The 27080-nt window shown below is 41.8% G+C and overlaps 1 protein-coding gene across 1 annotated transcript in view; it reads left to right on the top strand.

The window, feature by feature from the left end:
* LOC150076590 (uncharacterized) overlaps positions 1 to 27080 on the top strand; it is a 71137-nt gene that overhangs the window by 16217 nt on the left and 27840 nt on the right. Inside the window, exon 4 of the mRNA XM_090387508.1 lies at positions 17413 to 17547. Coding sequence (XP_090243634.1) covers positions 17413 to 17547 — 135 coding nt within the window. The remainder of the gene's footprint in view (positions 1 to 17412; positions 17548 to 27080) is intronic.

Below are 27080 nucleotides of genomic sequence, written 5' to 3' on the forward strand. Positions count from 1 at the left end.
TTTCGATACATTCTTAAATGAGATCTATGTACTTGATTAAGTTATACCAATTTCCTAAAGGTCTGGTTTAAAGTCATTTAGGAGTGTTAAATCCCACTTTTAATAATGTACAGTCGATTTTTTTCTTGTAGAGAAGTTAATGACAACACTAAAACCAGCATTAAATATTTGCATTTAACTGCTTGCCAAACATGCACAAGCCTTCAACCTACCACAGATGCACGATAACTAATTTATAAGAAAACCTACCTCAATTATCAACAATTACCAACTCATGAAGACTCCAAATCGTAAATACAAAGTGATCAAAGGAAACGGCTTGGAAAACGATAACAGCAGTAAAACTTGAACGAGGCGAGGAAGGTGTTTCGCCGTAGGTTATAGCCTGATCAATCGTAAATAAGCAATCAATGCGCTCTGTGAGGCCACCTCCGCAGTGTATACCTGCCACCCCCTTTCCTCTTAGCTCACCCAATTTCCCCTAGGGGCGGTATTGCCCACCTTGGAAACCACTGTTTTAAATAATTTCTATATATTCACACCAATACTAAGCTTATTTAGGCATTAAGTTAATTTAGGGAATTCTGTGAACGGAGAAACCATGAAATTATGTAAAGAATTCCTATGGTCTGCACCCAAGGGTTACGATGACAACTGCGTATATGCTATTATGTTAATACACTGCTCGACAAAATTAACAGAACACGCACAAAACGTGATATAGCTCTTGTAGTTTGAGATGGAATGGAGAAAAAAAAAAAAAAACCCGTTACGGACGCTTACCATAGAATAACGATGAAATGCGCCGACAGCGAGAAACTTCGGACAGGTATAAGGGACATTTAGGAAGGATTGTATAAGAATTACCAAAAACACATTACAGAAATCGATAGAAGATGCTGGAAAATATGGTCAGATGACTTCAGTACGGCGTATCATTCCCTCCAACGGCTAAACAGGCCTGACAGCTGTTAGGTTTGACGGGGATATAAGGGTGACCATAAGATTCTGTGCCACTAAATCCCATTAGCGCAGACCTTACCTCACCACACCAAATTACAGAGGAGTTTGCTGTTGGCGTGCAATGCGTTGCCCAAGCGAGTCCCAGACATGTTCGATCGGATCAACGATTAGCGGTCTTGCTGGCCATGGCAGGCGTTGGATATTTTCAGTTTCAAGATATTTCTCCGCCACTTGAGCTCTATGTGCAGTGGCATTGTCGTGCATGAAAAGAAAGTCAAGCCAACCACATCCCTAAAAACTCCCAAATAGTGCTAGAAGAGCAGTCCTCGGTACCACTGTGCATTTACAGTACCCATACCAAAAACATGAAGGGAGTGGGGGAAAAGCGTTGTTCGTTATTCCGCTTCACATGAGAATATTGCCTCCATCGTAATTGTTCCTTTCTCTGCTGTTGGAGAGAAAGTACCGCATTTTTCTTTGCTTCCAGATGAAATAACGTTTATAATCTGTTTGTAGGCTAAAACGGAACTCAAAACAGACCTATACCCCATTATTCAGAACTCATGTTCATGGCACCAGATTCGATGAGCCCTGCCGTGGTTTGGGTCTAATGGGCTACAATCTACTGGCTTCCATGCGTAGAGTCCACTTGAACTGAGCCTTCTTAACCCAGGCAGGTAACCTCGTGGATAAAGCAGTTGGAAGAATTTCCGTCCTCTACATATCGGGTGAAAAAGACCGCAGTTAGTTCCATCGATGACGTAAGGAATTTGAAGAACTTACACAACGTTGAGTTAGTCGGTCTTAGGCGAGAGTAGTACGGCTTTTTCTCCCTGAAACTCGGGAGTTCCGTCCAGAAAAACAAAATCGAACACGGAACACAAGCAAATTACAGACAATATACACGGAGCAATATCACCCTGTTTGCTGATGCTCAAACTGTACAACACAGGCCGGTTGGAAATATTTTCACCTGTGGCCGCAGCAACCTCAAGAGACAGTTGATTACAGGACATCGTCGAATTCTGTCTTGTTGTTAGAGCCAGATGGCAGCGCAGTCTGTTCTTGTTGACGTAGCTCTGGGGTCACCTTGGACATCTCTTGTAACGGTTCCTCTCTCCTGAAACTGCTTCCATACTGCCGAGACGATACAGCGTGACACATTAAGCCAATGTGCCACATTCGCCTGCGATTGCCCAGCATCAAGTCATCCAACGGTCCGGTCTTCTGAAAGAATCAGCTAAACGACGATGACTTGCCATTCCGAGTACTGGACATATGGTTATTCCAACTGAGCAAGACAAAAACGGAAATGAAGTAATGTGTTCTCAATTATTGTTTTTATATGCATGAATAATTTGAATGATGAAAGCTCTGTAAGGTGGGAATTGATTTCTATTGGATACTCGGAATTTGCCTGCCAGGCTGCATATTATATCAAATATTCGGCTTCATCATGAAAAAAATTTCTGTTCTGTTCATTTTGTCGAGCAGTGTATTGTAATAAGCATAGATATATTCGCGTGCGCCCGCTCGAAATATTCCATCGTTTAATGCTTTTTGCAGACAGATGATCAACTAGTCGGGAGTCATGCTTCTTGCAACGTTAACTACCTCTCGTCGGGCAGAAATCGTCACCCTATGGAATAAGCTAGAATCGCTGCTTATCCAGACTCACCTGGAAAGCGAAAAGGCAACTGCAAAATTGGAAGCCTACACTGACTGTGGAGTAAAACAAATGCGACAGCGCGACTCCACATATGCCCAAGCGCTGAGGAAGTCACAACCGGACTTTATTCCCGAATCTCAGGAACTGAGCTACCAGACAAACAATTCAGGTGCCAACCTACGGACTACACTGAAGAAAACGCTATCACCCAGACCTAACTTTGTGGTACTTAAACCCCTTACCAATGAAGGTCGTATGTCCAGTGAGGAGGTCAAGAAGACGATCACGGATTCCTTGACAGATGACTTAAAGAACACTAAAATCAAGTCAATTCGCAAAACGCGAAATACAGGAGTAATTATAGAAACAGCCACAAAAGAAGATTCTGAACTGATTGTTAAGAATCCTAAATTACCATCTCTGGAACTCCTGGCCGAGCCTCCTAGACAAAAGGGCCCTTGCATACTGGTACTAGATGTGGACAAGGATCTCCTTCCAGAGGAATTGCAAAGCGAAATTTTCCACAGAAACTTGAAACAGGAACTCCCAGATGAAGAACCAACTTCTCACATAATCCCTAAATTCCAAACAAAACCCAGAGCTGGGCACACCATTAACTGGGTCTTTGAGCTATCACCCAAGGCCTGGAAGATCCTCTCCCAACAAACAAGAATTTACATCAACTGGGGCAGCCACCGCTTTAGGGAGCATGTAGCCGTCCCCAAATGTTTCAGGTGCTGCCGTTTCGGCCACACCACCACGCACAGTGCAGGCAAAATCTGCCCACCTGTGGCCACTGTGCCGAAATGGGGCATGAATACGCTACATGTCCTAAAAAGTCTCAACCTCCCACATGTGCCAATTGCAAGGCCCTAAAGGTGCCAGCCAACCATTCGCTCCGTGACAGCAGTTGCCCAGTTTATCTCAAAGCCAGAAGTGCTCAACAATCAAGAATAGAATATGGGGAGTAACAGACCAAACCTAAATACCCACATCGTGAAAATAGCACAACATAACGCTCAGAGGGCCAAGGCTGTTGCTGCACAACTGGTCAAAAAGGCAGATGAAGAGAACTTAGATGTGCTGCTGCTTCAGGAGCCATACACTCATAACAAGGAGGTAAAAGGCTACCCCTTGAGATTTAAAGTGGTCCAGGTTGATGGTGACACACCCTGGGCCGCGATCGTCGTGCGCAATCCCGAACTGACTGTCACCAAAATCTGATCTGTGTACTAGCTGGGCTGTGTGCGCCCATGTAATTTCACCACTGGGGCAATTCTACTTAGTTTCGATATACTGTCGACCGGGGGAAGATATTCTTCCTGCCACCCGATATCTACAGACCATCCAGCTACAAATGCCAAATGCAAAACTCATTATAGGGGCTGATGTTAACTGCAGGTCCCAGCCTGGCACAGCCGAACTCAAAATCACAGAGGAAATAGAAATGGCCAACGTCTTGAGGACTACTTGTCTAACAGCAACCTGGTCATTCTAAACAAACCTAACTGCCTGCCAACTTTCTCCAGTACCCTGTGGGAAGCTACAATAGATATCACCTTAGCCTCAAGCTCCATTGCTCAGAACCTTGCTTCCTGGACAGTCCGTGAGGACTGGACCACCTCTGACCACAGGGTACTAACCTTCCAACTACACCGTTCACTAGTCACTCAACAACCAACCGAACTCAACAAAGAAGATATGCCCTGAATAAGGCTGACTGGAACCTTTTTTTAAGGAGGAATTGACCAGTGCAGCCAGCCGCTTCAATCCTAGCGGCCTCAGCCCAGACCAGCATCAATGCGCAATTACACAGCTCGTCAGTAATGCTGCAAACAAGGCTATCAAAAAGAAGAGATTCACACCTGGTGCTCTCCCCTGGTGGTCACCTGAACTCCAGGCTCTTAGACGCGAAGTCATTTACCGACGAAAACGCTATCAACGTGCAAGAAGAACATGGCCTCCAGAAGAAACAGAGGCTTTACTGCAGCAATATCGAGTGACCAGGAACCAGTATACCACAACAATAAAACAACGCAAAAGGCGCTCATGGGAAGCCCTGGTAAGCACTGAAGGGAACGCCGATCCCTGGGGGATTGTGTACAAAGTGACCACTAACAAGCTCCCCAGAGGCGAGGTCGTATCAACCACAAAATTACCGAACGGACTGTACACCAGATCGTGGCAAGATACTATCAATAATATTCTAGACGCTACATTCCAGCAGCCTGCTGACCCACACACACCGGAACAGCTACAGCTCTGCACGGAAAATGAAACATATCACACAACTGCAATTGAAGAACCCTTCACCACAACCGAGCTCAACTTAGCTGCATCTACAATCAGAAACAAGAAGGCTCCGGGCAGAGACATGCTCGATCCAGAAATCGTCCAGAAGGCTATTGAACTTATTCCCCCTACAATACTCAACCTGTTAAACCACTGTCTCCACCAAGGATTCTTCCCCACACAATGGAGGACTGCAATCCTTAGACTTATATTGAAGAATGCAACCAAACCACATGATCTGCCACAATCTTACCGGCCCATTGCACTGCTGCCAGTTTTCAGCAAACCTCTCGAACGGATGATCTCCCATAGAATAGAAGCCCACTACAATGACGCTGGTCTCTCCTCACCTAAGCAGTACGGTTTCCGGAAAGGACGCTCCACGATTGATGCACTGGAAACAATCATTGAAGCTGCTACCAACTGCAACTCCAAATACTTTCTACTAATCTCCTTTGACTTTGCTGGTGCCTTCGATTCCCTCTGGTGGCCCAGCGTCCGGGGCAGGCTCCGAAGAGCCCATGTCCCAGAAAACTTATGTAGATGCATCAAGACCTATCTCCAGGACCGGCGAGTTGTCGTGTCTGCTCCCCACTGCAGTGTCTCCAGACCAGTCTTCAGGGGATGCTCTCAGGGATCTGTCCTGGGGCCTCTCCTCTGGAATCTGGTGCTGGATGATTTCCTGAACACCAAACTCAACAATGTACAAACCCAGGCCTATGCAGATGACCTGGTCATGCTCTTTTCTGCCAATAACAGAACCCAACTAGAAGCAACTGCCAACCAGGCCATCTCCACCCTTCAAGCTTGGGCAGAGCATAACAACCTAAAGATCTCCCCAGAGAAAACCAATTCGATCCTACTAAAAGGCACCCTTGATTTGAGAAGACCACCCCAAATCAAGGTCAATGGTGTTACAGTAAAACTAAAAACAGAGCTTAAATATCTAGGTTTGATCTTAGACAAAAACCTTTCCTTCACTCCTCATCTAGACCAACTCAGGATAAAGTTCAGGAAGTATGCTGCCCAACTCTCAAGAGTTGCCCGGAAGGCCTGGGGCTTAAAGAAGAGAACGCTATCACTCTTCTATAAGGCAGTTTTCATCCCGGTTATCACCTATGCTTCTGGAGTCTGTTACAAGAAGGCCAATACCGTAGTAAACAGATCGCGCCTAGGAACTATCCAGCGCTCTCTTCTCCTTCTGTCCTCGCGTGCCTGTCGACTGTCAGAACCCATGCGCTCCAGGTCCTCACTGGATCTCTTCCACTGGACCTGGAGATTGTTTGTCATGGGTTGCTCTACCAAATAGCCAAAGGAAGAGCAGTTACTTGTGCAGGTTTCACCACTGACCCAGCAAATAATAGAAACGCTGAAAAGAAGAGACTTAATGAACATCTAACAGACACCTGGCAAGAAAGATGGCAGACATCAACTAAAGGCGCTGTCACCAAAAGATTCCTCCCTGATGTCAGGGCCTCCTACCCACCTCACACCTGTCTGGTTTTCACCAGAACTCTATGCTACCTACCTCCTCACTGGACATGGCTCCTTCCAGAAAAAAACTACATGACTTCAGAATTTCAGACTCACCCCGCTGCCACTGTGGAGAGGATCAGACGTGGGAGCACCTTGCCCACAGCTGTGAAATCTACGAGGACTACAGGAGGATCCTAATAACAAAACTACGTTCAACTACCAAAATCAAGAACACCTCACCCTACAGAATGAAGAAACTTAGCGAGCTCTGACTCAATTTGCAAAGGACTTATTTACCAGGCAGAAAGCGCTACCAACCAACTTAGTATCCGAATCAATAGGTCATAACAACCATGACTGCCAATTGTTGCTACGCATCATTGAGCCATGGATGCTAACGCCTTGGACCAAATTGCACAAGACTTGACAAGCAGTGCAATCAAAGACAGGGTCCACACATACCTTGACAAATTCCTCATCATTGATTCCTGGACAAACTTTTCTCGACCAGACGTGACACATCTCATCAAGAAGAGGCCTAGCATCGATCCCTGGACTTGACCATCAATCTTGGACTCCCGGTTTTGACCACCCCCACTGTTCGTTCTGATGGACTACTGGACCAGCCTTCAGTCTGGATGCGACATAGACTCACCAAATGGAGTCCCAATGACGGCACCTGAACTAGACCTTACTGAACATGACCCATCCACCATAGCAGCACTCACACTGCTGGATTTCCAGCAAGTTGTCGGCTCCAACTGACTGGCCGTGCTAACTGTACCTACCCTGAACTTGCGGCGTATATCTCTCTCTAATTTTTTTTTTTTTTCGGCTTCTTTCTTCTGTTTCCTGCCATCCGTTCTTTTACTCCCCCCCCCTATTTTTCTCTTACAGAATGATTTTTTTTTTTTTTTTTTTTTGTGGGGTGCTGGTTTTCGTACACCCGCCACCCCACTCCTCTCTCTGGTGAGGCACTGGGCATGCCACTATTGCCACTTCCCTATTGGCCCCTTTCTTCTGTTTCCTACCCTCCAGTCTTCTGCCTTCCTCACTTACTTTTCTCTTGCACAACTTTTTTTATTTATTTTTTTTATTTAGTTTATATATATGTGTGTGCGTGTGTGTGTATATATATATATTTATATATACATACACACACACACGCATGCCCCACAGGTCTAAATCTAAAAACATCAAAATTACTGCCCGACCTATTTGGCCCTAGAACAAGTTATCAGCGAACAACCCTACGCTCTGTTAAATTTACAACCGTTGCTCAAGAAACAGCGATCATCTCATTCTCAAATCTGGTCCTTGCCACTGAAATCCCAGGAAAGTAGGTGGCAGGACCCGCCAGAGTACTCTAGCTACAGTGGTACACCCGGTCAGCCTCCCCGTGGCATGGTGTGGTAACGTCGGGTCCCACTAGGGGCTCGGCGGCTAATAGACCGGAGGAACAAAGGGCACAACACAATATACAGCACATGACCCCCACACACTTCAAATCTCTGGCCCCGATACAATGTACACCCGCGGAGATGGGAGAAATCCCAGGAGCCGTTAGACACTAACATACCTTATACCTCTTCAAGCGATTCGCCAAATTAGCCAACTTAATAGATCCCCAACAGAGAAAAATAATTCAAGAAATCAACAATTCAAATCCAAACTCTACAGACGCAAACAAATGTACAGAACGTTCCCAAATGCATCCCTTCACCTGATAATATTATCACGACATTGATTGCAAGAGGTTACTCAACTCTGAAGCCTACAGGAGTCAGATTTCCAAACAAATGACGAGAAATAAAACCAGCAACCTGCCTGCAACCCCGTCAATTCATCCGAAAGCCAAATGTGATGTTCTGCAATTCAATGCCAGTAGCGTGGCAAACCAAATGAGCGAAAATAAAACAAACCATATATCATAAGATAACATGAAAGGAGAATGGGTATTGCAGAAGGAAACATTCCTAAAATAACTTAAAACGAGCGAAAAATTTACAATATTACGTAACAACTTATAATTTAGAAGATAATTTAATGGCACCCCTTTCCAAATTATGTCAAATTTCACTTAAAAACGAAAACCAAGTACAACATTGGACTAAATAAAATCATTAGGAAAATGGGAGGCAGTAGATTTGAATAATGTTGGTCCTTATGCACTGAGAAATTATCGCAGAAAGATAGCACTTGGCAACACCACACGACTGACACAGTAGCTGTTGAACCGAAATATATAAGAGAAATTAGAATAGAGGGCAGTATGAGCGTGCGTTAACTAACCGACTCGCTACTACCTTGTAAAATAAATTGACTAATTATAATATTAAGAAAATTGTGGGAAATTAAATTTAAAAGTACGAATAGCAAGCATTGGAGCAGCATTAACCTGAACCAGCGCATATTTCTTAAAACACAAACTAAAATAATAAATTCAATGCCAGTGGCATGACAAACCAAATGAGAAAAAATAAAATAAACCAAATATCATAAGATAACATAAAGGGAAGGAATAAAGGGTACTGTAGAGGGAAACGTTCCTAAAATAATTTAGAACAAGCCAAATGTTACCATATTACGTAAAACAACTTATAAAGAATCCAACTGAAGATAATTTAATGGCGCCCCAGAACCCTTTTCCGAATTATGTGAAATATCATTTAAAAATGAAAGCCAACTACAATATTGGACGAAATAAAATCATTAACAAAAAGAAAAAAACAAATAAAAAAAAAATAAATAAATAAATAAATATATATATATATTTTTATCATTATAATTCCTATTCATTGTTAAGGTATGTATGAATTCTGCTACGTATTGTTTTTATATTTATTTCCTTTGTACCGAATTTATGCCCCTAATGCTGTGATAGCTTACTGTATTTGCAATAAATGGATATTTAATTATTAAACTGAAAAATTTAAAAGTCCAAAAGTTTTATCTTTATATTTTAGGTCGACGTTATTTTTTTTATTTTTCAGCAAAACTAATACTTGTGTTTTTAATTGTAAAAAACATAGCAGCACGTTTTAAATATTCCTTTTATTTTTTTATTTTTTGTATTTGGACTAGCCAAAGAGTGTAAAAAAAGAATAAGAAACAACAAATTATGCACTTCCCTACTCATGTCGGTATCTATCCAGTTAAACATAGAATTTCTTGAAACTATCAGCCTCAATTAATTGCAGAATCATTTTTTTCCAACTATCAATAACCAACTGGCTAAAAGAAAACTTGTTATAATCTAAACCTCTTCTTCTGTAATTTTAATTTATGGCCCCTAGTTATTGACTTCTATAAAACAGTGAAAATTCCTCCTCCATTCATTTTACTAACTCCTCTCAGAGCCTTGTGAACTTCAATCAGGTCACTTCTGAGGTGTCCGGTTGCCAAGCTCTGTAGCCCACATTATCGGAGTCTTTCCTCTTACGGTTGCTATTTTGTCTATCTCGCCATACCACTTGCCCGTATTTTGACCCATTCGAGAAGCTCAATGTCTTTCTTTAGATGAAATCTCCATATTTGATCACAATCTTCCGAATGCGGTCTTGCAGTTGCCTTATACAGTGGGACCTTCCCTATCTGTACAGGATAATATTCGATAAATTATCAATTGGACACCATGCGTTTTCCTGGCTATCTGTTTACGCTGCTCAGAAAACATCATATCTGCCCATATCTCCACTCCCGGATCCGTTTCTTCTTCTATTGTTTTTAATTCTACCATACGAAGCGTACAATTTTTTTTGGGTTTGTTATTTCCCAAGTGTAAGATCTTGCATTTTGCAGCGTTAAAACAATGCTGCCATTTTTCTGACCATTATTGAAGCCTGAGCAGGTCATCCTGAAGGAGAGCTGCTTAGCAATGATCATTAACCACTCTAACAATCTTTATGTCATATAAACATTTTGACATAATGCCTTCTATCCCGTCGATGTCGTTCTTTAATGAAAATCAAAAAGAAAGGTTGTCTAAGAACTGAACCTTGGGAGACTTTACTTCTGACATTACACTAATTTGAAGAATACCAATTAATCAGAACCCTCTGTCTTCTGTTTTGCAACCACTCCGCATTGCACTTTAGAATCTTTCTAGTCATCCCAACAGTAAATTTTCATGAGCGACTGAGTCAAATGATTTGCTAAAATCCAAATAAACTATGTCGAAATTGTTCCCCAAATCCAGCTCATGAATAACTGAGTCAAAATGGTTTACTAGGTTAGTTAAACATGATTTTCCCTTAACATAACCATGTTGAATGTCCTTCCTTCAAAATGCCATTTCTAACTGAACTGCCTCTAAGATTTTCCCTACCACTGAATTCAGACTGTCAGTGAAATCGGGAACTAAAAGACTTCACATAAAAGAATGCTGTACAAATTGGAGCAGTGCGGCATATAGGGATGGTTGAGTGGGAGAAGACAGAGTAGTGATCAATGGACACTCCTCTCGTGGACTAATCTTATTTGTGGAGTCCGTGAGAGTTCGGTGTTCGGCCCATCGTTGTTTTCTATATTTATCAATGATATTGATGAAGGCATATCAGACTAAATGTTCAAGTTTTCAGATAATTGTGCAGTTGGATATGAAGTTCTTTGAACAGTGGAGACGGGCTGCACGACAACTCATGGGGTTTTGTCAATGATATACAGCAATTCTGCTAGCAGGGATAAGGAGAAGGGGTGCGCAGAAGGACAACAGGATTAGTGAGGAGAAAGAAGTTGTGTGCTTGGAAAGAAAGCGGTCGGTTCTGCAAATTGCAGCATCTGGAACAAGCTGGTGCTGTGGAATTCTGATGGAATCTCTCTCTCTCTCTCTCTCTCTCTCTATATATATATATATATATATATATATATATATATATATATATATATATATATATATATATATATATATATATATATATATATATATTAGCATTAGTAGAGGCATTTGATGCAAGAAAGCAAGCTTATGCAGCATCAGCCAAAATAAAAAAAATAAATAAAATAAAATAAAATAAATAAAAAATAACCACTTCCACTTCACCCCTCTGTTCGTTCGAAATACCTGTCCAGCTGAGCCTTAAACTTATTTAGGCTATCAACTTCCACGACAAGGGATGGAAGTCTATTCCACCAACCAACCACCCGCTGGCTAAAGGCAAATTTCCTCACGTCTATCCTACATCTATCTTTTCTCAGTTTGAATTTATGCCCTCTCAGGTGATTATTCTGAGCAAGAGGAAGAGTCCCATCAGCATTGAGCATGCTCAAACCATTCAAGGCTTTATACACCTCTATCAGATCACCTCGCAGGTGCCTAGTCTCCAGACACTGTAGTTTGCAAAACTTAAGCCTTTCTTCGTAAGAGCACCCCTTTGTTCCATTCACTAATCTTGTTGCCCTTCTCTGTACTCGTTCCAGCATCTCAACATCCTTCTGGAAATGAGGCCCCCAGACCTGTATACAGTACTCTAGGTGCGGTCTGACCATTGTCGTATACAAGGGAATAATCACCTCCTTATCCCTGCTAGAAAAATTCCTATATATCATCGACAATACACCATGAGCTACTCTTGCAACCCGTCTGCACTGCTCAGAAAACTTCATATCTGCCTGCACAACCACCCCCATGTCCCTTTCATTCTCTACCACTGTCAGTGTAGTACCACAGAGTTGATACGTTGCTCTGGGGTTGCTATTTCCCATATGTAGTACTTTACATTTGTTAATGTTAAACATCATTTGCCACCTCTGAGCCCATCTGCTCAACCTTTCCAGATCATGTTGCAGTAGCATTGTGTCAGTAGTGTCCTTGAGAACCCTGCCAGCCTTCATATCGTCTGCAAACTTGGACATTAAGCTTGATATACCATCATCAATATCATTTATAAATACAGAAAACAATAATGGACCCAATAATGAACCCTGAGGGACCCCACTAATAACATTAGTCCACGATGAGCAGTGTCCATTGATTACCACTCTCTGTCTTCTCCCCCTGAACCACCCCTTTATCCATAGCAGCAATTTGCCTCCAATGCCACACTGTTCCAATTTGTGCAGCAGTCTTCCATGTGCAACAGTATCAAAAGCCTTTCTAAGATCCAAGTATATAATATCAAAGTTATTCCCTGCATCCAATTCTTTTGTGACTGCATCATAGCATCCAATTCTTTTGTGACTGCATCATAGTATCCAATCAAATTGGTCAGGCAAGACTTCCCCTTAACAAAACCATGCTGTGTCTGAGCTATAACTGAAGTCTTGTCTAGATGATCCTGCAGTGCTTCTTTAACCAGTGCCTCCATTAATAAAAAGAAGAAGAGTTGGCCAATTTCGCCCGAAGGCTACGTCAACCAGAACATGTTTTAAGTAGGCTCAATTCAAGTGGACTGTTCAAAAGGAAGCCAGCGATTTTCTTACGATTAAGCCGAAACCACCGCAGTGCTCGTTGAAACTGGTGCTATGAACGTGTGACTGTGAGCTCGGACAAAAGGGATACAGTCCTTTTCTTTGATGAGTTCCGTTTTACTCTAAAAACTGGTTGCAGACATTACTCCATCTAGAGACAACGAGAAAAACATTAACTTCCCTCTAACTTCAAAGTTTGTTATTTGGTTTTTTTAGGAGCATTAGCAACTAAGGCCATATTGCTCCGGGATATGCGGTGGTCATTCCCTTGACCTTTCCGCATCCTCCGTATTTGGTGGTGACGGGCTCGAACCCCGGTCTAATCAAGAAGCGTGTGCTACGTACTGCTGCTCCTTCCCACCTGGCTACGGAGGCGCCTCAACTTCAAAGTAAGGGTCACCTACAGTGGAGGCTTTTTTTGTTTTCGTGTGGGGCCGAATAGTGATTAACGGCCGCACCCCTCTTTATGTTTTTAATAGGGGTACGGTAACTGCGGAAATGTACCGAGAACAGATCTTCGAAAGTATGTGTGACTTTTTAAGGGTACGGTTGGCCCAGATTTTCTTTTCACGCACGGAATCACCACTGCATATAGGGCTCAAGCGGCGAAGGAACAAATTATTTCCCCATTAATCTCAACCTTCACGAGTTGCATCAAAACTTCTACGTGTTCTGTTAATTTTGTCTTCCAGAGTATTACAGATCAACTTCTAGCTGTTGTAGGTTTCAGTACTTTTTGTCGCACTGTACCTATCCCATGCTTTTTTTCGGCTCTATTAGCGCGGCAATTAATACACTGGCGTGCAAAATTTAAGGACCAGTCTGGTTTTCACCTGAAGCTTTTCATAAGAGTGACCTGGATATGGGAAAAGCATACCAAAGGAACCTCTTGAGGAACAGAAATCATGAAGGAAACAACACGGACACAACAACAACAACAACAGAAACAAAATGGTACAGAGGGACTTTATTCAAAAATGGCAACACAGCACTGGCTGCCATGATACAGATGAATCACTGCCAAATATGGAACAAAGGGAAGAGGTGGTCCTCAGTAGGAGATACGGCAACCCCTAATGTCGATGGAGGCTTTGCACTGCCTGTCCATACTTAGAACAATATTGTTGGTAAGTTCTTGCGGTAACATGGTCAATTCCTGTGTCAGCGCCATCTTCAGTTGGTGAACATTTTCTGGTGGGTGTGGACGTGCCGCTAGGCGTCTCTACAGAGTGTCCCATATGCGTTTGACGGGATTTAGATCGGTGGAACGAGAGCCAATCCATAGGAACAATGTCCTCACTTTCGAAAAGCATATCACAGCTGCAATGCGACGGGGTGTTGCGTTATTATCCATAAACACGAACTCGGGGCCAATGGCACCTCCGAACAGATGCACGTGGGAAGGATTATCTCAGTACAGTAGCGTGCATCGGTTACAGTGCCGCCTTCCAGTATCTGGAGTTGTGTACGTCCATCCAAGATAACGCCTCCCCAGACGAAAACACCTCGTGCACCATATCGATGCTTTTTAATGATGTTTGAGGGAGTGATACCGTGTGCCAACCTCTCGCCAGATTAGCTGACTTCCAGAATTGCTGCTGAAATTGAATCTACTCTCATTAGTAAAGAGTACCTTAAGTAATGATTTGTGGTTGTGACCTTTAGAAATAGTGTTGGTCCTTTAGTTTTGCATACCAGTGTACATTAATACATTTCGGCATCTTCCTGGAGCAATATTTTCTTAATGGTATGTATGATTTCCAGGTTTCTCTGATTTTGCTTTAATGTAAAAAAAAAGTAAAGTGCAGCCATTATCAACCCACTGCAGGATGGAAGCCTCCTCAACAGTTCATGCTGAGGGAAATGGACCATAATCTGCCACGCTGGTCCAGTGCGGGTTGGTAGATCGACAGTATTCAGCAGTCAGGGGCTTGAACCCCGGTCTACTCAAAGAGCGTGTGCTACTGCACTCCCGCTCCTGCCCACTCGGCTATGGAGGCTGCAATACACCAAATTAATAGAGACCATATTGTGCTTTAAATTGTCAAAGTCACCTCTACTGAAATTAAATCTCGTGCTTTTACCATTATCTTCCAACTAACCACTGCATGAATTCTACACGCCAAGGGGTCCTTTACTTTAAGCCTTATGACGTCATGTGATTCTTGAATAATGATGTCATCAAGAATATTCTCACTCATAATATTTTCTCTAACATTCTAATATAAATAATAATCATCTAGTTTATTTTAAAAAAATTCCCCATAGTGAGTTTTACTTCCACTTATTCCAATCAGTCCGACACATTACATTCATGATCACACTTCATCTTCATCTGCAGAAATTATATTTCTGCGTCCAACTAACTCATACCACAGAGATTCCATGCTGCAGAAATAATTTCTTACTCAGCAAAGGCTCTCTTCGCACTCGGGCCGCTCTTGATCAGAAGTATGACTGCACCATCCCTTCTATCTTCCGTATATTTCCTAAATGTGCATACCATAATATAACTCGTCATAACCAAATTCCGGGTGCACCAGTTTTCTGTTAGTCCTATTATGCCCGCATTAGTAATTCTAACCAGGAGTTCAGCCATTTTATTGACAACGCTCTTGGTATTACTACAGACACAGTTCAAACTCACTATTTTTCAATGATTTACTACCCTGACACACCTTTGGAATTATTTAGGATGGTTTCCCCTAGTTTTATCTTTCCACTCATTTGAAACTTTGCTTTCCTCAGAACATCTTGCCAACATCGACTGTGGCAGAAATAAACTAAACATAATTTCAAGAAAACTTGAAGAAGAAATGCCAGAAGAGCAAGCAGATTTCAGAAAGGGCAGAGCAACAAGAGGTCAAATCTGAAGTCTACGACTGCCAATTGAAAAATGCTAAGAATTCAATGTTCCAGTCGTTTTGTGTTTTATAGATTATTCAAAGCATCTGATTGTGTTCCACATGGGGAAACGATGACTAATATGAGATTCCCAATCCACATACTGTAATTCAGCTGATTAAGGTACTATACCAGGAACAAGAAGGAACTGTAAGAAGCAACGTGGGAAACAGACTTTTCAAAATCGCTAAAGGCAAGGCTGCATTTTGTCACCTCACCTTTTAATCTTTAGGCTGAAGATATTGTGCATAAAGCTTTGGAAGATTTAGACACTGGCATCAAAATTGGAGGACTAAAGTTAAACAACCTTCGTTATGCAGATGATACTGTGCTGATTTGCAATTCCAAGGATCATCTTAAAGAAACGCTAAGGAGAGTATGTGGAGCAAGTAAGAAAAAAAAGGACTGTTTCTGAATGTGAGTAAAATTAAAATAATGGTGATTGGTGATAATCTCTGTTCCAGTGTAGTGAAGGTTAATGGGCAAGATATTGAAGACTTTTAATGAATTTGATTACTTAGGGTCAAGAATAAATAAAACTGGTGACTGCTCCAATGACGTAAAGAGACGACAAGAAATTTCTAAATCGTTGGTCAGTGATATATCGAAATTATGGAGTTATCTCTCCTGAACCTGAGAATCATTGATTCGTTAATTTTTCCAATTGCCACTTATGGTTGTGAAGGATGGAATCTGAAAAGAGTTGAAAGGGAAAATAATGAGGAATTTGAAATGTGGTGTTACAGGAGAAAGCTGCATTTCGTACATTGACCGAAGAACAAATTAGTGGATATTGAATACAACTAACAGGCATAAAATTCTTCTTCATAATATTAACAAAAGAAAACTCACATTTTTGGACACATAGCAAGGAGGGAAAACTCTGTTGAAGAATATAATGGAAGTAAAAATGGAGGAGAAGAGGAACTTGTTTGTTATTTGGTTTTTAGGAGCATTAGCAACTAAGGCCATATTGCTCCAGGATATGCGGTGGTCATTCCCTGACCTTTCCGCATCCTCCATATTTGGTGGTGACGGGTTAGAACCCCGGTCTAATCAAGAAGCGTGTGCTATGCACTGCTGCTCCTTCCCACCTGGCCACGGAGGCGCCAGAAGAGGAACAGAGGAAGACCTGCAACTAGGTGGAAGGAAGGGATCAGTGAACTTCTGGGCATGACAGTACATGCCGGTGGTAGAGCAAAAGATCGATGCAGTTAGAGGAATTTGTTTGTGGTCACAAACAGCTCCTCAGAGAGTTACGTCACTGGAAGAAGAAACAAGCATTACTTTGACCCATATCATCAGATAAGCTTATTAGATCAAAAATTATTAAACTTTAAAAAAAATTACCGACAGCAAGAAGCACAACCCATAAAAGACGTGAATTCTTGGTATATTCCAAGAATGCTCAAATTCAGACGATTTCATTTCTAGAAAAGTTTTTTTCGAAATGAAAATTAAGTTTGGTTCCTATCAGATGCTTAGTCAACAGCTTTTTTACTTTATGGAGCACCACTGCTGCATGGTTCATAACTGAAGCAGATAAACAAATTGGACTCCGTGTACTCAGAAAATACTTTTCACGTTAGTTATTGAATGCCCGTCCGTCTCTCTCTCTTTTTCTATTTTCAGCAGAGTATAAATGAAGTTTAAAGTGGTAAATAATGGAATTTATTTGTTTTTTCTTATTTATTACTTAGGAAATTGTCCTCTAGTAAGATGCCCAGATGAATGTACCATTGAACCGCTGTCCAATTGTTCCGAAGACAATGATTGTGGCACAGAATTAATATGCTGTACTTTTTGCTGTGGACAGAAGAGGTGCATTGAAAATGGTTAGAATAATATGTGTCAAAAAATTAGTTTTTCTTTTATTATAAGATATATTTAAATCCGATTAATGCAAAGTTTCAAATCTTGAAGATTAGCTTTTTACAAAAGAACAATGTAAAAAATAAAAATATAATCGAAATAAAATCTACTCTCTGGAAAATTTTCGACGTTTCCATTGCGATGTAATTTTAGAAGTGATTACAGTGGTTGCTATTATTTTATTTAATGAAAACCCTAAACACGAGAGTTATTAGAACCTATAGTACTTAATATCGTGCATTGACTGAAGGTTGAGAAGATGAAAAAAGAAACTTGGTGATATTTGACTTGAATTTCTGTAGATTGTAACTTTCAGGAAATACGTATGATAATGGTGGTAGAGAAAACGGAAGTTGAATGAATAAACGAGGAAGAAGAAAAGTTGTTTGTGTGAGTTTGAAGTTGGACAGTAAAAGGATGTCTACTGGTTGCGGCACGTGCTCGGACTGCTTTGGAAGAGAGAGCCAGAATTATAGAAGCCAATTCAGAAGAACAGTGCCCATGGAAGTATCTGTAGAAGAGGCATGCAGCAGAAACTGTACGTCTATGAGACAGCGAGTGGAGAGACTCTGTTAGAGATGAGTCATTAATTAACCTAACTGCCTTGTTTTGAATGGAACCTAGAAGCCTGAGAGAGGTTTTTGGGGAAACAGTCCCAGATGTGGGAACAATATTCCATGGGAGGGTAGATTTGTGAATTGTACAAAGTGAACAGCTGCTCAGAAGAAAAGTAAGGCCTGGTTTTCTCTTTTGCAGGCGAAAGAGCGAACCCAGTTTTTTAGATGCAGAGATTTTTTTTTAGATTTAATCCCCAACAGAGATATACACTGTGCTGCCACTTTATTAGTTACAACTACCTAGTAGCGTGTTGAGCCTCCTTTAGTCTTCAAAACAGCCTGAATTCGTCTAGGCATGGATTGAATGCTGAAAACGTCGTGCAAGAATGGAGTACCATGCAGACATGAGTATGTCACGTAGTTCATTGAGATTTGATGGAGGTGTAGACCTGCAGAGACCAGCCCTTTCCAGCTCATCCCAAATATCAATAGGATTGAGATCAGCAGACTGAGCGGGCCACTGCAGCAAGGTAAAGTCATTGTCATGCTCCTGGAACCATTCAATAGTGATTCGGTCTTTGTTCACCTGGACATTATATTACTGAAAGTAACCATCTGACTGAGGATAAATTTGCGACATGAACGGATGCACGTGGTCAGCAACGATGTTTAGGTACGATGTGGCATTCAGACGTGAATCTATGGGTACCAATGGACCCATCGTGTGCCAAGAAAACATTCGCCACACCATAACACTGCCCCCACCACCTTGCACAGTAGTCGTCAGATATGACGGGTCCATGGATTGATGTGGTTTTCGCCAAATTCTGAGCTTTCATCAACATGATGCACCAGGAACTTCGACTTGTCAGACCAAGCAACTGTTTTCCAATCCTCGATGGACCAGTGCTGGTGTTGCTGTGCCCACAAGAGGCGTGCTCTCATGTTCTTCATTGATAACAAAGGTACGCGATGTGGCCGTCGACTGTTGTAGCCCATTTGCGACAAATAGCGACTAGTGGCCCGTTGCGATATTTTGTTCTGCGCACCAAGGTTGTATTCTGAAATGATGTGCGACATTGTGGCCCGTCTGTTTGCTTGCACAATTCTTGCCATCCTCCTCTGAGCTCTCTCATCAACAAGTGAATTTCTTCCACAGGAGTGCCGTTGAGAGGATGTTTTCTGTTCGTTGTACCATTCTCGATACACCCTGGAGACTGTGGTGCGAGAAAATTTCAGGAGAACTGCCGTTTCAGAGATGCTTTGTCCAGCACGTCTTGCACCTACTACCATACAACGTTCGAAGTCTGTTAGAGCACTTCTTTTCTCCATTCTTGCTACGGTTTGTACGATTAACTGATATTAGAAAGGTCGTTCTGCTGCATTTATATCCACAACTGTGGTCATGTGACTTGCAACGTTGTGGGACAAACCATTTGTGTGCACAGCAGGGTGTGCCTAATAAAGTGGCAAAACAGTGTACATGACGTTGAAGATAAGCAGAAGAATAGGAGCAGAAGAATCGTTTTTGGGAGATATAAGACAGGACTGAGTGGTAGAAGGATTGAAATCAACTAATTTATGTTTGCTCCACTGGAGAATTACCTGGAGATCAGCATTTAAGGATATTCGTGGATATCCTTAAAGATAATAGCGGATATTCGAGAAGTTGAAACTGTTTGTACAGGGCAAGGTTTCTTACACTGTTAGGTGGGATGCAATGTGCTATCATCAGCGCAAATATGGATAGGATTCCCCGTAATTGCTATGATTTATTTGGTTTATAAATCGAATAAAACCAAACAATGATTTTATGATTTTTTTTTATTTTGTAGGATTTTAGGCGACCAGGGCAAATCAGGCCATACTCTGCCGTGTATATATTATATCTGTAAACTGCTGGGTTCTGTGGTCTATTTCGGACGAAAACTCGAGTTTCGAGGAAAAAAAATTATGCTCTTTCGTGAGACCATTAAGTCAGCCGTGTTGTGTTAAACGCCCACAAAAAACCTTCGCATCTTTGATGGGATTCGAATTCGAGTATTCCCACCTGGTGATTATATCAACTGTGCTACTGACGAGGGCAGTAAATTGCAGTGTAGCCCATCATAGTAGCATTTGTAACATTTTATTTGTACAAATGAAGTAGGTGGATATATTTTTCGTTTTAATGAAGAAATTAGAAAGGCAGTAGCGATATTTAGGAGGGTATTTAGTTTTCTAACATAATATTGTAATAAAGTGCGTTGTTATACTCTTACTATTAGTTCATGAAATAATTTTAGTGTTTAATTAAATTTATACTAGAATCATGCCTGTAACAAGAGCTCAAAGAAACCAGTGGAATGCTTTGCTCAAGAGAGGACTGTTAACGGCGATTCTCTCACGAATCATAGCTACATCCGTTGTGCTACTTGCGGTGTTTTTTGTGGAGATTTCCCTAGTGGGACATATACGGCCACGCACTTTGAGTGATTTCTTTGCAGAGGGAGAGAGAGGCGACCTCTGGCGCTAAGTCAACCTTCTGATAAGTTTATATGAGGGCCTGAGAAACAGGATCAATGCAATGGAGGAACAGGTGGATATCCTTGAAGAAATTATTAAAAAGAGGGACCCTTCGAGCATTCAGCCTCCCAGCAGAACACTGGAGAATGCACACAGGCAAAATCTGCCTCAAATGCTTATATTAGAAAGCTTCTCAGCTTGGAATACTGGCTGTTTCGGTGGTTCAATAGGCTTGCCGGTAAGCCATTACAATTTCACAATCCATACTGCATACAAACTTAAAGGTAGATCTGTGGTTTCAGAGGGTCACCGTACGTAACATCTGCACTCTAGCACAACTTATGACTGGGAGTTTAGATACCCCTCAAATTGAAAATCTTGTGGTCTTGCCCTTGAGTCCGCTTCCACTACCCTCGTCGTCTCCGTAGTGCTCTCCATAACACGGACGGATTAAGGCGAATATTTCCTTCCAATACTCTGGAGCTCTTTAGAGACTCCAAAAATAAACCCGGACAAGAATTGTAATGAGAGAACTTACAGGAAACTCAATGCAGCGGATCAGTTTTCTAAACTGCAAATATAATGAAGAACGTAATTCAAGAAAGAAGAATACTCATAGAAAAGATTCAAGTGACCATGAACTCATAAATATCTGTACTGACGCTATAATACGCCTTCAAAAGACTCTTATAGGACTGACGATGTTTTCTTTTTTTTTGTCAAGAGAATGACTTTCAGATTCCATTCTTAGTGTAAATGACTATGAAATTTGTAAATTTTCTATATATCTATGGATTTCTGTATCTACGTAATTTTTTTCCTCTTCATTTATTTTATGTATTTTGTGATATTTTTATTCTGTGTTAGTCTCTAAAACGTTTTGTTGGATGTATGTATGGGCCACCCTTCTAGATAATTTCCGTACAGGGGTCTTTGTTAAATAAACTAATAATAATAATAATAATAATTGGTTGGCCGAAACTTCCAGCTGCTGACTGGTAAAGAGATCGAAGCTATGGCAGAAGGAGAGACCTACAAATACCTAGGGATGATGCAGGCTGAACAGTTAGAACACAAGGAAATCAAGAAGTGCCTGACCCAAAAATATCATCAGAGACTCAGAAGCCTTCTGAACGTAAAATTGAACGGAGGGAACACAGTTAAAGCCATAAACACATAGTCAGCTCCTGTACTAATATACACATTCGGGGTCATAGATTGGACTAACACCGAGCTAGAAGACATCATGCGAAAGACAAGGACAATGATGACCAAGAGTCGCCAACACCACCCGAAGTCAGCAGTGGAGAGAATAACAATACCTCGGAAAGAGGGAGGAAGGGACTTGATAGACCTGATAGAACAACAGAAAACAGCGATAGTTAACCTGAAGGATTACTTCGAGAACAACACAGTACCACTCCACCAGGCCATAAGGAAGATAGATAAGTGGTATACCCCACTCAACCTAAGCGAGGAAACCCTTCCCGCCCAAACGGTACAAGAAACGAAGTTAGAAAGATGGGCAAAGAAGACACTCCATGGCAGACACTACAATGACCTCCATCAAGATCACATCGATAACATTGCTTCCAATGTATGGCTCACGAGCGGGGCGCTCTTCCCTGCGACTGAAGGATTCATGCTGGCCATCCAAGACCAGGTAATCAACACCAGAAACTATATAAAATACATCGCAAAGGAGCCCGGAATGTCAGATTACACATGTCGACGATGCCACCTGGCCTCAGAAACGATCCAACACATCACCGCAGGGTGCAAATTGATCACCCAGACTGAGTACACCCATAGACATGACCAGGTAGCCAGGATAATACATCAGAAGCTAGCGAGAAAATACCAGTTGACCAAAGAAAGTGTACCATACTAGAAGTACGAACCTCAGACAGTACTAGAGACCCAAACCCACAAGCTGTACTGGGATCACGCCATAATAACAGATAAGACAATCCTGCACAAAAGACCGGACATAACCGTTGTGGACAATTTGGGAAAGGTTACCTACCTGATTGACACAGCGGTGCCCATCACTAGCAATGTCCAGAAAACCCATGAGGATAAAATTAGGAAGTACACGGACCTGAGAACATTAGATCAAGGAGATGTGGCATATGCAAGCAGTATCAACCATCCCAATCATCGTGTCAACCACTGGTATGGTGCCAAAGACTCTACATAGCAGCCTAGCAGTATAGGTCTACTAGAGAATACCTACAAGGAACACCAGAAAGTCGCAATCCTGAACACCTATAGGATAGTCAGAGATTTCCTCGACCGACAGTAACACCAGACATTACAACCACCCTGTGTACTTGGTAGCAGTACCCGTCACGGAGTGGACTCCCCCAATTAGGCAGAAATAATATAAGAGCAACAACAACAATAATAATAACACTAAGGAAGTACACGAACCTAAGACAGAAGATCAAAGAGATGTGGAATATGCAACAAGAAACGACCATCCCAATCAACGTGTCAACCGCCGGTATGGTGCCAAAGACCTACATAACAGCCTAGCAGCAACAGATTTCCCAGCAAACACATACAAGTAACTCCAGAAAGTCGCAATCCTGAATACCCGTAGAATAGTCAGAGATTTCCTCGAACAACATAACACCAGACATAAAAACAACCACCCTGTGTACTTGGTAGCAAAACCCATCGCGAGCTGGTACCCCCAATCAGGAAAAATAATATATATATAATAATAGTAGTGCTGTCCCCCGTATGACTAGCACAAGAGAAGAACAAGATCATCCAGTCCCACCAAATGGAAGTGCTTACTGCGCAACTGCGCTGGTGATCACCCAGGAAGGAAGAAAACGCCAACGTATGAAGTGGAGCATCGAAATGAATACGTCCATCATGCAAACATACTACGAAATAACTAAGCTAGAGACCGAGATGACAACGTACAAGGCGAAACTACATACCAAGTGGTTGGAACGATTTCCGGATATTCAGGTCACCGAACAGCGAATAGCGGACCAGAGAAGGACCATCTTCACGAAGAAACTGATAGCTCCTGCAATCTTGGAAAAAATCAAGCAGGACGTGAGCGATCAACTACAAAGGATAAAAAGAATACGGTCAGTACAGAACCAGAGGAGGAAGAATATACCATTACCGAACCAGAAGAGGAAGAGCAAGAAGAAATACAACCCACACAGCTGAAGTGGAAAGAGTCGAGGTCATGATATGCACAATAGAAAACGAATGGAAGAAGGCCCTAACAGCATTCTAAGGAATGGACCTCACTAGGCACACGTGATACCGAAGCAGAGGCGCAATAGAACTTGTGGAGAGACACAGACCACCTCAATCGGCAAATACTACATTTCCTCGACAAAAATGGTCCAACACTGGAAGCCATTCAGACAGCCGTATATTGTGCTGCCATAGCAGCCACTAGGATTGATGGAAGAGAAAAGAGAGACCAGCAGCCGAAGAATCGAAAACAGAAGAACCGCCAGCTTGGCTCGGGAAAGAAGACTTCAGCAGAAGATAGAAGAATTAAGAATCAAGATAGGCCAATTGATCCAGTACCAACGGGGTAATAGGAGTAAGAAATTGATTGGAAAAGTGAAAAATTGGAATAGAAGGTGATATTGTTGTACACGATGATACGAGTGATATTAAGAATAAGGGATCTTAGAGTTTACTCAACAGGTCAATGTTTAGAGAAAATCGCGGAATGAAATTGCAAGTGTCTGAAATTTTGAGCAGACACGACAGGAGGGAGTATTGTGTGATGAGTGCCTTTGAAATCAATATAGCCGTGGAAAGACTGCAAGGCTCATGGGCAGAATGTGTCTATCCCATGAGCCATGCTGAAAAAAATGGAGAATTTTTTCACACAATTTTCACAGAATGGTCTCTGCTTGTTAATGAGAGAGAGAGAGAGAGAGAGAGAGAGAGAGAGAGAGAGAGAGAGAGAGAGAGAGAGAGTGTTTTTCAGGGAGATTGGATACACTTAAAAACGGAAGTGGTACAAGAATATTTGCTGATGCCATCGGGTTAGTGTTGTTAGATGTATCGGAAAACTGCTAGCTTAGGGATATACAGACTAACAGTTTAACAGTAGCCGCAAAGCAGCGTAACTGATTCGTGCACTTCTGCTATTGGAAGCGCAGCAGCTTGAAAAGCAAGTTGTAAGGGTTTCAAGGACTGTTTGGGATCCTCATAGAAAGAACAAATACATGAGCTATGCCAGGGTTATAAGAGTAAAAACGGTTGCATGTATCCCTGCATGTACATTACTCTAGGAGCAGAGTAAATATGATGGATTCGAAGTACTGCTTAAGTTATTGAATGCAGACATTTGTTGTTTTGATATTGGAGAGAGTGTTACTCAGACCTAAGGGATGCAGAACTTGAATATGTGTGCACAGAAAGGATATTTTTTGTTACTGCTTGTGGGCGTGGTCCCGAACCAAATTATGGTAATCCTGCTGTATGTTTGTGAGGTACTGTGCCCAACACACCGATCACTGCAGTGGAGAATATGATTGTGCAGTGCAGGGCTGTGGCCGAAGAAAGGTGGTGGATGAACGTGGCGGTCGGCGTCTGTCTCGCATTGTTTCAGTCAACCGGGGAGTGACTGTAGCACAAATCACCGCGGACTTCAACAAGGGAGGTGTCAAAAAGGTCTCCACCAAGACCGTCATGAGATCATCCATTGCTAACATCAGGACACAGGACTCTACGCCTCAACTGGGCGAAAGAACATCAGCACTGGACCTTGGATGATTGGAGACGGGGCTCCCGGTCCGATGAGTACCGTTTCCAGTTATTTGAACAGACGGGAAGTTGCGTAAATGGCGCAAACCGCACGAAGCTATGCACCCGTCATGTCAACAAGAAACTGTTCAGGCAGGTGCGGTCGGTAATGGTCTGTAGCGTGTTCAACTGGCACACATTGGGAGCTCTAGTACGTCTAGACGCATCTCAGAAAGTTTCAGGTTACGTGTCCGTTCGTTTAGATCATTTGCATCCCTTCGTGGTCATCGTGCACCTACAGGGCAATGGACTCCTCTAACAGGACAGTGCCCCTCTCCACAGAGCCGTGGTGACTAGTACATGGTTCGAAAAGCATTCCGCAGATTTTATCACCATGGAATGGCCTCCCCATTCACCCGACATAACCCTGAGGAGTACCTTTGGGATTCTGTGGAAAGGTCCGTTCGAGATTTGGCTCCTTAACCAAGGATGCGGCCGAATTATGGACAGCGGTGCAGCAAGCATGGTTGGAAATACCTGTGGAACGCTGTCTTGAACCATGCCTCACCGTGCGACTACCCTTATCGGGCGAAAAGTGGGTACTAGGTAGGCGTCCCATGATTTCTGTCCATTCCGTGTACTACATTCACCTGAGATCGACTGAGCTATTTTCGGGATAAAAATCATAAACCCTTGCCCCCCCAATTGCTAATTTGGCCGCATTATGAAAAAAAAAAATATATATATATATATATAAATATATATATATATATATATATATATATATATAAAGCATCCATAATATTACTGAGTTTAGGTTGTAAAGATGTAAAATTATAGCTAAAGTGTAATATATAGAACACCCAATTAATGCCATCAAACGATCGAACATTACATCGGACGTTATGTATATACTAAATAGATACGTTATAGTGTAAAGTTAATATCTTTAAAGTTTGAAAATCCATATAGCCATAGTCCTGCCATATCTCCAGTATACATGAAAACCAAAATATAAATCATATTAAGTAAATTAATAAAATAATAAAATAATAAGCCCAACACAGGAAAATTATTTTGCAAGGAACTTTGTCGAGGGCTAAACCCTTACAAAATAACCAACCCATGCTAGACTGAGCCATCGGTTTCTGTTATCATCTGCCTGTATACTAAAGCCAAAATAATATAATAGTGGAAATGTGGAATAATTTAGTATAACATTAACGTAAGATTTGAGACAAATGTAAGTCTAGAATGCCAAAACAACAAGTGTCGTACCGTAATACATAACAACAATTTATAAATGATACAGGCTGGATGATATTTAGCCCGACCGATCGCTACCACATTATAAGCACAACTGAGTAATTATTAAAATTTTTGCTGAACACAATTTAGCATAAAATTTTGCAGAAAATAGCTAATAAAGCTAACCGAAGGAGAACGGAAAAATGTATAGTAGAGCAATAGTACCTCACTCCCCCTCGAATTACTCTAATAGTTCGCGAGGTATGAAAAATAAGGCAAGAGGAAAGCTAAAAGCAAAAAGAAAGAAAAGGTCAATTTATCGATAGTACATCGGATATTAACCGGGAGCGTAACTTCCCGACCCTAAAAGTAGGGATCCTGGTTAGGTAGTAAAGGCCTGTAAAAATATATCAATCGAATAAAAAGAAAAAGAAGAAAAAGAAAAA

This window comes from Mastigoproctus giganteus, chromosome 13, assembly GCF_048544385.1.
Source record: "Mastigoproctus giganteus isolate SK-2022 chromosome 13, ASM4854438v1, whole genome shotgun sequence".
Classification (NCBI taxonomy): domain Eukaryota; kingdom Metazoa; phylum Arthropoda; class Arachnida; order Uropygi; family Thelyphonidae; genus Mastigoproctus; species Mastigoproctus giganteus.